Genomic DNA, 12,313 nt, shown 5'->3' with positions numbered 1-12,313 from the left:
GAAGCAGGGATTAGCCTGCAGCGGAGTTCTCCATGCGGTGACTTGTATCGTGTTTTCTTATCATTTTTTATGTAATGTGTGTGCGTTCAGCCGATTAATGCAAATTCTGTCTCATACAAATCCTGAGTGACGTGCCAACATTCAAGGCTTTGTTCACCTGCGCGCTCTTGCTTCTCGGCCTGTCATTGGCACCTCCGACGAGTAGAGCTGCCAAGGCTTTCTACAGCAGATTTTCATGGCACATAGAACCCGAGATGGTTCTTGATGGCTAGGAGAAGCAGGCCCTAGGCTCACCAGTCTCCATCAGTAGCGCCTTTTGCATCATTCTCCCAAAGAAGCGAAAGGCTCTCGCGCCATTCCGATGTCTTATCAGAGTTCCAAATCGTGTGGAGTGAGCAGATGTAATCATGTAAAAAGGGGGAAATCTAATAGTGGCGTAGCAAGCACTAAGGGAGCGTTAAGACTGGATTCTGCCCTCTGTCTACAGAGAGCAAGGCTCTTATCTAAGGCAATATCTGTGGCGCTAGCTTTTTAGTGATGTTTAGTAGGCGCCATTCCTTGTTGTAGTAGTGCTGTATCTGCCTACTATAACTATCTTCTAGGGCACCCTTAGGGTTATCTAATACCCTTGTTACAACTACATTCCATCTTCTAAGCAGATATCCTTATCTAGTGTAAATAAAGTAAAAGTATAAGTAAATAAATAAAAATAAGTATCTATAGTAACATAAACTATGAAAAATCACTAAGGTAGACAGAATCTCTTAGCGCAACTAACACTATTGTGAGAGCACTGTGTCCAGGAAACATGAAGCGCAAAAGGGGGCACAGGACAGTATTGATAGACGAATCCTTGAGGAGACTCAGGGGTCCGAGAGAGGATATATATATATATATATGTATTAGAGCACGTGACGGGATGTCATGTGCCCAAGGCCGGGCTGAGGGGTCTCTAGGGAGAGCCTGAGGCATTGTCAAAATGAAGGTGTATAATATACATAAAGACAGGCTGAACTGCTCTTATCTAACGTAGTTTATTTAGACAGTATTGTTAAGTAAAATACAAGGTGCTAAAATTTTATTAGCGTAGACTATTTACTTATATAGCCTACTTGCTTGTAAAATACGTTATTTACTTTATCTAGCTTTTAAAAGTCTATTAGGCTTAGCTTAATAAAAGAAAAACATCTTATACTAGTAGCTATAGCAGTGTAGCGCTATAGTGCTAGTAATAATATTTTAAAGCAAATAGTTACACTTCTTCTAACATGGTTTTCTTTTACTAAAGTTTTCTAAAGTTTAGTTACTAAAGATAGATACTGCCTAAGTATAACCTATATAGGTCCTACTACAAGTCTACGCTAATACTTTAGCTAGTGTTTAATTTAAAAAATTTTTAGCTTTATAGCTAGCTATGTACTTTTTTTTTCTAGATAGTTTTTAATAAAGCTAGTTACACTACTTTTTTATATATAAAATTTAGCACTAGCTATTCCTTTCTAGATCTTAAAACAAGCTTTAAAAAAGGCTATATTATAGTTATAATACAGCTATCTAATTTCTTAGTACTCTAAAAGCTTAGCATAGAGTATATAAGCTTATTAGCCTCTGTACCTCTAACTCTAAGGTTTACTCTTGTTACACCCTCTTATCCTGCATTCTCTCTCTATGCATTGTGCTTCCTGCTTAATACCTCTTACACTTAGTAAGTAGGATTTTGTATAGGTTTTAAGTTAGCTAGCTGTTAAAATAATAGATGTGTAATATACTAATAACAGGCTAAACTTGTAGTTCACAGCACAGGCAAGACAACAGGTCTGAATGCGGTGTGAATCCACTCACAGGCATATGGGAGTGCATGGGGACTTAGAAATCTAGGAATTCTATTAACACCTATAGGCCTTGTACAAAGGATATTAGAAAACTATTAAGCTAGCTAAGGGGGGAGGTGTGTCAGATATGCGCACCTACTGTCAAGACAGGAGGAACGCTTGACGAAAGCTGCTACATAGTACGAGCAATAAGCTCGAACAGTATGTTGCTGCAAATTGCAGCATGTTGCAGCATTTTGCAGCATTTTGCAGCATTTTGCAGCAAATTGCAGCATTTTGCAGCAAATTGCAGCATGTTGCAAGCTGGTCGCGCATAGGGCAAGTGCGCGAGGGACTCGGATCGGCAAAACAAAAAGCCGAGCAACACGAGTAGAGCAGAAAAAGGATCGATAAATGAACACGATCAATACAAATCAATCAATCATCCCATACATCATATCCAAACCCATCATTCATCTCAGGAAGCCCAGAAACAGTGCTTCAATCTGACAAGGTGCGACTAAATACTTAGGGGAATATGGGTACAGCAGGGGTTAGAGCAGGGTTAGAGCAGATACAAGGAACCTTCGGATATCAGTTCGTCAGACAACCCAAGATGGAATGATTCATGCGAATTGTTACAAAACTACTCTTATCTAACGTAGTTTATTTAAACTTTAAATAGTTAGGATCTAGGTAGAAGACTTTAACAAATTAACAAATTGCTGCTCTTTAATGCTGAGATTTGTTACTGCTTATATACACGCTACTTCTTTACTCTATGCTTTGTTGTATCTAGCTGATTGTTTCTTGTCTATTCTAGTCTAATATAGCTGCAAGCGGCTAAGGCTAAGGCGAATTGTAACACTAGCTTAGTGTAGCTAGCTTAGTAGTAGAATATGTTATAGTTATATTATAAAAGTTTTCATTTATGTTTCTAAGTATAGCTTTAAAGACTTTATAAATTATTATTATATTTTAAATACTTAAAATTTAGCTTTTTTAAGTTACCTAAAAAGCTAAAAGTATTTAACCTTTTTAATTAGTAACGTACTTCATGGGCGAGTTGCTTACACACCTAAGTTGCTTACTTTTACTAAGACCCCACTACACTACTTTTCTTACACTAATGTATTTCTAATAACACTACTTAAATGTGTTAAAGGAATATTAAATGCAGCTTACGCTTTAGGCTCTTAAATAAAATGTAACACTTTTTAACTAACATGCTGCAGCTATCTACAGAGTCTTTTAAAAGACAATAAGTAACTAACACACTAGACAACCTTTTTAAGCTAATTATATAGCTAACTTATAGAAGCTAGATAATAATAAAAAGCAGGTAATTATTTAGCACATACTTAAGCTAAATGCGCAAGGATTTCCCCTCTAGCTAGCAGCTATAGCTAATATAGCGAATTCTTTACGCGCTAAGTATAATATAGGCTATATTAGCATAAACTAGCTTAATATGTTTATTAAGTGTTACTTAAAGCTTAAAGTAAAGTTTAAGTATAAGTATAACTATAAAAGAGCTTTTTATAAAGATCTTATAGTAATTTAAGGCTAGTTTAACTTTATAAAGAATATTAAAGCTAAGTATAGCATCTAAGATAATAACATATACAACTTTAATAAAACAGGGTTTATAATAGGCTAGATATCTACTAGAGTAGTTATTACAGGGTTAGAGAGATAAGGACAGCTAAAAGCAGTCTAGCTAGGTAACTAGAAGTAGACAACAGCTATTTAGGGCATTAATGCTAAAAAGTAGGCTATTCTGCCTTTTATTATTTTTTAGGGTAGCAACTACTTTTTAAACTAGTATAAGAAAAAAAATCTACTTTAGAATTAGGTTATTATAATCTTTAAGCGCAGCTAGACTACTAATTAGCTTAGTCTAGACTAGTTAAAGCACTTTAATGTGTATATAAAAAAGCGTACTGTTAGTAGCTACTATCTACTAGTTATTAACAGCTATAAAAGCTATAACTTACTTTATTTTTAGTAATACTATAAAGATAATAAAATTATTACTATCTACATACTTTTTTACTTATTACACTTTTTACAGCTACTTAATGTAAGTTGTTTTACTTTTTTAAAAAAAGTATATAAGCGCTAAGCTAAAAACTTTATATATAACTAAATTACTTATATTATAAAAATAAAGTTCTTACTATGCTTTAAAGCAGCCTATAATGCTATAATTACTTTTAGTAATATCTAAAAAGGGTTTTAAGGCGCTAGATTAGTTCCTTTTAACTTATAATAAGTTATAATAGGCCTTAATATAAAGTTACGCACTTTATTACTACTACTACCTATATACAACAAGCCCTAGTAGTTGTAAACCCTAAGTAATACTTTAGAACTTAGGTTATAATTAATGCTTATAAAAATAAAAATTTAAAAGCATATAAATAGTTTACTAACTTTTATAGTTAAGGTGTTTAAGAAAGTTTTAAAAGAGGTAGTAATAATTACGCATAAGCTAGTGTTAGTGTAATAGAAAATTACTAAGCTTTAAGTAGCTAATAAGGCTGCTACATAATATAAATTATATAAAAAAAAGTAAATTAAGGCAGAAAAGACCTTAATAATTTAGAAAGGCCTACACTTAATAGCTTTAAAGGAGTTTAGGGCGCGCAGTAATAGGAAGAAGGCAAAAAAGCAAGTGCAAGCTAAAGTAGGTAAGCTATCCTAAAGGCGCTGCAGACAGTGTAATTAGACTAGGCATAACACGCAAACATGTAAGCAAGAAGCAGAAGTAGTATCTAAATAATATTCTAGGCTGTACTGTACTATATAGTGCTAGAGCGGGTTGTTATAGGCCATAATAGAGTTTGTTAGGGTGGGGTCTTGGCAAAAGTGAGCGACTCGGGTGTGTGAGCGACTCGCCCATGAAGTACGTTATGTTAAAAGTTAATTAGTAGACGCATTACTAATTAAAGAATAAGATGCTAAAATTTAGTTAGAGTAGACTATTTACTTGTGTGGACCGCTCGGTTGTAAAATACGTTAAAACAATACAAGCGTATTAGAATAAGTGTAAGAGGTATCAAGCAGGAAGCACGAGAGTAAACCTTAGGGTCAGAGGCAGAGGTACTGAGGCCGAGGAGCCTATACACCCCGTGCCAAGCCTACGGTACGCAGGGGTTAGATAGCTGTAACATAACCGTGACAATAAGCTTTAAATATCCTACTTAAAACTACAAGTAGATTGATATACTAGACTCTAGTAGACCAAACAAGTTAATAGCAACTTGGACAAAGAGTGTAACAGATTTCCAAATAGACAATGCTACTAGAAAGGCATTTCCTAAGACATCTTAATTGAAAACGGCTCAAAGATATTATTAAAGTACAGTGTTAGGCTGGGTAAAGGTTCGTAACAGCAAGAGAAACAATTATAAAACTTACGCAGTCTTTTATGGACATCTTTTTCTAAGAATTTTAGGGGCAAATGGTTGGCATCGAGAGTATTGCTGGGGTAGATTGTGGGGGAAAGCCTTCACTGGCTGAATTGCTAACTATTATCCTGCTGGCGCTCTGCTGTCGTCCTGGAGACCTCCTCTGAGTTCTATACACGGTACCGACCCAGGTAACTACCCAAGCGAACTGCCTACGGTTGGGGGCTAGCATCATATGTTGGTATATGACTCCAAGAAGCCTGTGCATACCACCTATCCCCCCTTGTAATCTATTCCCTACAGTTTACATGCCACTTCTGTCAAATTTTTGAATTATTTTCACCCGAAGAATTAAGCGCGAGAGTATTGAGCGTGGAATCCTCCGGGGAGAGTTGGGAGCCCTAAAAAAACGAAGGTGGGTGGTCAGCAAGTGGCGCGATAAATCAAGTACGATATGACAAAAATGGGAAAGAAATACGTCTAACTTACATCCATCAATATCCTCGTTAACTACCGGTTTTTTTGTACACTTGTTCATAGCGTCAATTGATTGCATCTTGGCACCGGACTCGGAGCAGTTGGTGGTGAAATGGCAAGGAGTATCCAGGATTTTCTGCAAGGAATTGTCCTTCCAACCAAAAACGTAATCAGCGTGGTTGGCATAACCAGTCGCATCACCGAACGACCAGACGAAGGGATTGCTTCCATCCTTAGGCCAGTCAAGGTTGTTAAATGGCTTTGTGTCCCAGACAACCTCGAACATAACTTGGGCGGTACGTACTGGATGCGTTGATGGGCAGGGTCCACCACTCTCGAAGGTTCCGGTCTCAGGATAGCTCATATGAGCCATATGGTCAGGGCTATCAAGGTTCTTGCCGTCCCAACAGGTTGGAAAGCGGAGAGAGGTCATGATACCCTCTTTGCAACGGCGGTTGGGAAAACTAATAGTCTCTGGGGAGCGAGTGACAAAGGTGTCTAAGCAGGTGTAGGTTAATTGACGGAAGCGGGAAGCTTCTTCTAATGTCCTGGCAAGAACATTTCCAATAAACATTCGGAAACCCTATTTTCTATTAATGTCTAGAATCGGAATGCCTCAGGAGGGCGTCTATTCTAGCAACTTACCGGCTGGAAGGACGTGACCTTCGACTTCTGTTCCGGGGTGTAAATGGCATCCTGCATATAGTAGACCGTCAAGCCACCGTTGGCATTTCTGAATTGATTATTGCCGAGTTGAGGAACGCGCTTGTAACTACCGTTCTGTGCGCGAAAATAGAGGACCGCAGTCCAGTAGTTAGAGAAGTCATCACTGAACTGGCAACTAGTGCAGGTTGATTCGCCTGGCATATCCTTTTTGAGATCCATAGAAGCATTAAAGGAGTCCTGTTAATAGCTGTTAGGATTAACATAACAATAAGGGCCTTTCTACGAACACCGCCGACGATTTGATGGACGTGGGTAGATGGAATCAAACCCGGGCTAATCAAAGGGTCAAGTCTTTGAGTAACTAGCTGCGAGCAATGGAATCGGACTAATGCTCTGCTAGGTGCAGCGAGCGCTAGGGCGAGGAGTGTAGTCCACTTCATCTTGTCTCGCTGAATTGTACTTTGATTTCAGCGAATAATAAAGATCAGCATCAAAAAAGAATAACGAGCGTAGGAGTCCATTTGTGAGAGCGAAGACCGTGTTGGTCCTTTTAATAAGTCTTATGCGAGTGTCTCAAATGCTAAGATAATCGATATGAACACTCCGAGATTAAATACTCGAAGGCGGAAGACCGATGCGCCTAGGATGGTTAGAGGATGCAGATCATCATATGGTTCCCTAGATAAGGGTTCCTGCGGATATTAGAAGGATCTAGTACAGATTGAATACTTTAGCGAGCCTAATACCGACCCTATTATTGACACCGAGAAAGCATTGAGAACTCAACAAAATCGAGCATCATCTACTGCCGATGCAGTTGCAACAGATAGGTATGCAAAGATTGGGCCGCTTACGTTCTGGGTGACTTGGGCGAGATAGAAAAGCGAGCTATTTTCCTCTATTAATATATTCCCATTAGTAATCAACAGATCGCAGATATTTCAGCCTAAGATATATTGATCTAGCAACCACATAATGTGGGGCACCAGTAGAGTGTTAAGTGCTAAGTGGGGCGGAATGTGAGACCTCCAGATTATTCCAATATCACTAATTTACGAACTGGAGAGTATAGGGTACGGATCCCCGGAGTTGATTGGGCTGCGTGAGGAAGATATATATAAGGTAGGTAACCTCGTGAATTTGTTGCCCTCGGTTTTGGAGAATCTATCCTCAAAGACGAAGAACCAGACTTAACAACAATGCGCTTCGGGATCGACCTGCTTCTCCTATGCTTCGCATTCGTAAGCGTGAACACCGAAGCAGTCCAGGACAAATGCCCCAAGACCGAATACGCATGCTTGGATGTAATAAACTCAAGTCAGTGTATTGAGCAATTGGTTATTGAACGCCTTGCGCCAGTCACTAAAGAAGCGATGGTTAAATGTGTGGAGTATGAAGGCACTGTAACCAACTTACCAGGAGCAACTAAGGTAAGCTTAAGGATGCAAAGAAAATTCGACAGTGTTAAGTACGTCAAGAACTTTTGGCTGACACATGTCCGAAAATAGTTCTGCCGATGCCCAGGTTGTCATTCCCCGCCTATAAATGCTGTAATTTCAGAAATGTTTCCGCCACCATGTGCTTAGGGAGGCTGCGGGGAGCTCCGCCTCGGGTCGAAACCAAGGCCTTTTTATAGACGAAGGACGAAAGCAAGCGCTTCATAAGAGGTGGCACCATCAACTAGGGGGATATGCCGTGGCTTATTGCGGCTCCAGTCGCTGTGCGTTGTGAAATGGTCTAGCTAGATTGTACAGAAGATGATATTGTAATAACCATGCCAGACTGGCGTTGATAGAGGCAAAGAATCTTATTCTACCCGGGGGACCTTCCTTTCATAATTGATGACTCTATCTTACACCATTCTTGTTGCATCGATAATCAAAGAAGGGCAGAAGCCATTAACCCCATGTTTCGCTGTTCCCAGAATGCGGCGAGAGCGGCGAGATATTAAGCTTATCTATCCCATGTTTCAGTAAGCACTCCAGATAGAGACAGTGGAATTTTCAACGAAACTGGTATTTAAGAAAAGCAGGAGGTTTACTCATATCGGGGCCCTTGAAGGGCTGAATGCTCCCGGATCTGTCAATTTCTTGCCCAAAGAGGGATTGTCGCTCCACAACCAGCAATCACTAAAAGATTTCGTATTGAAGATAGGAATTGCTACCTACGCCTTCAGGGAAAGCCTACATCTTTCTTTACTGTGGACGAGTGCATGTCATCGGCCGCAAGGAGAGTGGCAAAACGCGAAGAGGATGTTGCATGTGGTGTTCTATTCACTTCCCAAACATATATACCGCTAACCTACAGCGAAGGATGACAGAGGCATAGAGCTAACTACTGAAAGGAAGTTAGAAATGATAGTTTTATTGATCCCCTAACCGTAAAAGGAGCACCCTTTGACTCCGACATAGAGGAACGTAACACAAGAGGTCTTCCAAACAGTTTCAGTGAGTTACTGCATTACATAAAAGAATAGGAAAAGGACAAGACCAGCAGGCCTATATTATGGCAGGCCGGTATGGCTGACACATAGCGGTCTACAATTTTTCAAACCCTATCGTCTGTCGCACGTGTCTTACGCGATACTATATCCATGTACTGCGCTATTCACTAATTAGGACTAGCTCCTTTTTCGTACAGTATATAGTCAGCCCAGAGCTCTCTCTCACTCCTTAGACCTTACAATACACTGGTTCAATTCACCTTGTTTGGATCTCAATACCCCGTTGACTCGCCTACTCTATGACCCCTGCTTAGCTCATGCAAGATTGTCCAGTCGTTCGCCAATCAAGGTAAATCAGAGCCGGCTTTTTCTTTAATAACGATGAGGGAGAGCGTGGCAATGTGCAGGAATTTTCATCTCCCTCGCTGTAGATTTAATGGTCGTGTACTAGGGACGATATCAGGCGATACGAAAGTAATCGATGCTTACCGGGGTATATCTGAAAATGGCGTGAAAGACCATCTTGAGAAGTCAATGGTTCAGCCTCTCTGAGAAGCGGCATTTCTTCAATCTTTGGAACTGGTTATCCTAATCAATGCGATAGAAGTAATTTGCCGACTTTTTTTTTTTCTTGCTTTCACAAACTTAACTAGTACCGGTACGGATCTTTGTACTGGACAGACTGGCACTCCATATTCGTCTTAGGTTCAAGCAAAAGCGTAACGGCACATACAAAGACCTAGTTCTATACGAATCCATGAAATAAACTATTGAGCACGACTTATATCTCTTCCAATAGCACGGGCTTGGGGATAATCAGGGGAACACTGGCTGTCCGATTGTTTGTCTCGGCGAAGCATGAGCAAATTTCCCATCCTGGAGCTCTAGAAAAGAAATTAAAGAACAGAAAATGGCTGATCATTTACCACCTGCGTTACAATGTGCTTGCGGCTATTGGGCGCATCATTCAAGCAGAGTAAATACCACACTCGCAATGGGAACATATTCGAAGCACTCTTCCAAAAGGGATTTCCTTCACTTGTTTAAGGCTCTGAGAGACATCCATTCTAGTAAAGCTTCAGCAGAAAGAGTAGATAGTCTGGGAAGCGGAGTGTTGTTACGAGTGGTGGTGAGCGGTTGTGCGCTGCCTGTGTAAATGGGGGCATAAATGACCAATGATTTGGGAGGAGGAGAGACAGGGGTGGTAACACAAAATAAAAGACCAATCAGTGCTACGGATCCGCATAAGCGGGAGAAATGCATGCCCAGCTCAGCCGCACTTGCTAACACGGCGACGCCTACGCTTCGCTGGATATTGTTTGCGAGGGATAGTTTTAGTATAACTTCTCGCTCCTAGAGTGTACGACGGCTCCCGGTGGCAATGGTTGACCACGCACCGATACTCACTACGGGCGCAAAGGCTTTCACAGCTATTTCCGACAACCGCGGGGTGGTGCTCGGCGATGCATCGGGGCATGCGCACATCGTCGGTAGGTGGGTCCTTGCGGAGTCCATAGATGGTCAATCTCGTACTGACGTCAGACAGGCACGCAGACAAACAACAAATACTACTACTACTATGGCAAGTCACCGTTGGCGATTCTACTGCTTGTAGGGTGGGCTAATGGCGTCTTCTCCCCACAGCAAGACCAGAGACCCCTCCAAACCCCTCCTGCACCATCCCCTTTCGCCGCGACCCAGACTTCGTCAACCGTGGGACGCTGCTCGATCAGATACGCGAGAGATGCTCCGCGCCAGCATCGCGCATAGCGCTGGTAGGCCTGGGCGGCGTGGGGAAGTCGCAGCTCGCCATCGAGCACTGCTATCGCACCGTGGTGGCATCACCAGACACATGGGTGTTCTGGGTACATGCCAGCAACACGGCCCGCGTCGAGCAAAGCTTCCGGGACATCGCGGATAGGGTCAAGCTGGCTGGCCGGAACGACCCACAAGCAGATTTGTTCAAGCTGGTCCACAACTGGCTCCGCAACGAGAGGAACAGAAAGTGGCTGCTGGTCCTCGACAATGCTGATGGTGCTGCTGCTCTTTCTCGACCCTTGAACCGGGACCAGAGTGCCCAGCCGACTAAAGACAGCGCCCCTCAGTGGCACCTGTCGAAGTATTTGCCTCCCAGCAGCTACGGCTCTGTTTTGGTGACATCCCGAACAAAAAGCGTGGCGTTGCAGCTGGTGGAGAGCTGCGATATCATACCAGTTGAGCCGATGCACGATGCAAGCGCGCAGGAGCTTCTTCACAGGAAACTGGGAGGGGAGATAGAAAAGGACGGTATTGCCGAGCTGGCGGCGGCGCTCGAGTTCATGCCACTCGCCCTTGTCCAGGCGGCGGCATATATCCATCAGCGGGCTCCCAGGTGTTCGGTGCGGCAGTACCTGGACGAGTTTCGCAGGAGCGACACGAGAAAGACAGCCCTGCTGGACCAGGAAGCAGGCCATCTTCGAAGAGATGAAGAAGCCAAGAATTCTATTATTGTAACATGGCAGATATCGTTTAACCACATACGCAGTACAAGACAATCAGCGGCCGATCTGCTGTCACTTATGAGCTTCTTCAACCGACAGGGCATCCACAAAGCATTACTCTGCCACCAGGATAACATAGGAAATAAATGTGATGATGGTGATAATAATAATAATAATAATAATAATATAGAAGGGAATGATCCGGATGACAACGCTCAAGAAGTTAAGGACAGGTTAGAAGATGACATTCTTACGCTAAGAGACTACTCCTTTATCTCCATAACTAGAGATACAGACACGTTTGACATGCATAGGTTAGTGCAGCTAGCTACCCAGAAATGGCTGGAGGGCCAGGGGAAAGCTGAGCGGTGGAAGGCGGCATTTATTACGAATCTCTGCAGGGCATTTCCGATAGGGGAGTATGAAAACTGGGAGAGATGTCGAGAGCTTTTTCCGCACGCAAAGTTAGCAGTCATGCAGCAACCTGAAAGCGAAGGTGCACGAAAAGAATGGGCTAAGCTGCTGTACAAGGCAGCATGGTACGCTTGGCGACAAGGAAGGGGGAATGAGGCAGAGGAGATGTCTGGATTGTCTGTGGCAGTGAGGACAAAGCTTCTAGGGAAAGAGCACGAGGAGACGCTAAGTAGTATGGCGATGGTAGGATTAGCAAGGAAACTTAAAGGGCGGTGGAAGGAGGCCGAGCAACTGGAAGTGCAAGTAATGAAAGCTCGTGCGAGGACGCTCGGCGAGAGGCATCCTTCTACGGTGACTAGCATGGCGAACCTGGCGTCGACGTACTGGAACCAGGGGCGGTGGAAGGAGGCTGAGCAGCTGGAAGTGCAAGTGATTGAAACGAGAAAGAAGGAGCTCGGCGAGAAGCATCCTGACACGCTGACCAGCATGACGAACCTGGCGTCGACGTACAGGAATCAGGGGCGGTGGAAGGAGGCCGAGCAACTGGGAGTGCAAGTGGTGGAAACGAGAAAGAAGGAGCTCGGCGAGAAGCATCCTGACACGCTGACC

The 12,313-nt window shown here is 42.5% G+C and overlaps 4 protein-coding genes across 4 annotated transcripts in view; 2 read left to right on the top strand and 2 right to left on the bottom strand.

Moving 5' to 3' along the window:
- Positions 1-86: 86 nt before the first annotated feature.
- Positions 87-972, bottom strand: BDR25DRAFT_350248 (uncharacterized protein; the record flags this gene model as incomplete). Its single annotated transcript, XM_033694670.1, has 6 exons — positions 87-122; positions 158-220; positions 250-268; positions 295-365; positions 775-862; positions 917-972. The coding sequence occupies 6 exons, from the start codon at positions 970-972 to the stop codon at positions 87-89; spliced, it is 333 nt and encodes a 110-aa protein (XP_033552800.1).
- A 4,603-nt stretch (positions 973-5,575) lies between these two features.
- On the bottom strand, positions 5,576-6,863 carry BDR25DRAFT_278715 (uncharacterized protein; the record flags this gene model as incomplete). The annotated part of the gene is made up of 4 exons (XM_033687701.1): positions 6,655-6,863; positions 6,347-6,604; positions 5,714-6,284; positions 5,576-5,625 (listed from the first exon to the last, which is right to left on the bottom strand). The coding sequence occupies exons 1-4, from the start codon at positions 6,805-6,807 to the stop codon at positions 5,576-5,578; spliced, it is 1,032 nt and encodes a 343-aa protein (XP_033552799.1). The 5' UTR covers positions 6,808-6,863.
- A 98-nt stretch (positions 6,864-6,961) lies between these two features.
- BDR25DRAFT_350245 (uncharacterized protein) lies at positions 6,962-9,865 on the top strand (the record flags this gene model as incomplete). The annotated part of the gene is made up of 19 exons (XM_033694669.1): positions 6,962-7,040; positions 7,083-7,228; positions 7,400-7,469; positions 7,529-7,797; positions 7,876-7,894; positions 7,954-7,979; positions 8,052-8,102; positions 8,163-8,283; positions 8,345-8,508; positions 8,544-8,631; positions 8,716-8,814; positions 8,861-8,962; positions 9,044-9,092; positions 9,125-9,211; positions 9,242-9,340; positions 9,367-9,416; positions 9,464-9,515; positions 9,586-9,786; positions 9,823-9,865. The coding sequence occupies 19 exons, from the start codon at positions 6,962-6,964 to the stop codon at positions 9,863-9,865; spliced, it is 1,815 nt and encodes a 604-aa protein (XP_033552798.1).
- A 326-nt stretch (positions 9,866-10,191) lies between these two features.
- Positions 10,192-12,313, top strand: part of BDR25DRAFT_339877 (TPR domain protein) — a gene marked incomplete at both ends in the record, with an annotated part of 3,214 nt that continues 1,092 nt past the window's right edge. The window contains 2 exons of the mRNA XM_033693445.1: positions 10,192-10,300; positions 10,455-12,262. Of these exons, the coding sequence (XP_033552797.1) occupies positions 10,192-10,300; positions 10,455-12,262 (1,917 nt within the window). The remainder of the gene's footprint in view (positions 10,301-10,454; positions 12,263-12,313) is intronic.

Source organism: Lindgomyces ingoldianus, assembly GCF_010093535.1.
Source record: "Lindgomyces ingoldianus strain ATCC 200398 unplaced genomic scaffold BDR25scaffold_4, whole genome shotgun sequence".
Lineage (NCBI taxonomy): Eukaryota > Fungi > Ascomycota > Dothideomycetes > Pleosporales > Lindgomycetaceae > Lindgomyces > Lindgomyces ingoldianus.
Note: the sequence above shows the minus strand (reverse complement) of the source record. Positions and strands in the feature narration are given on the sequence as shown.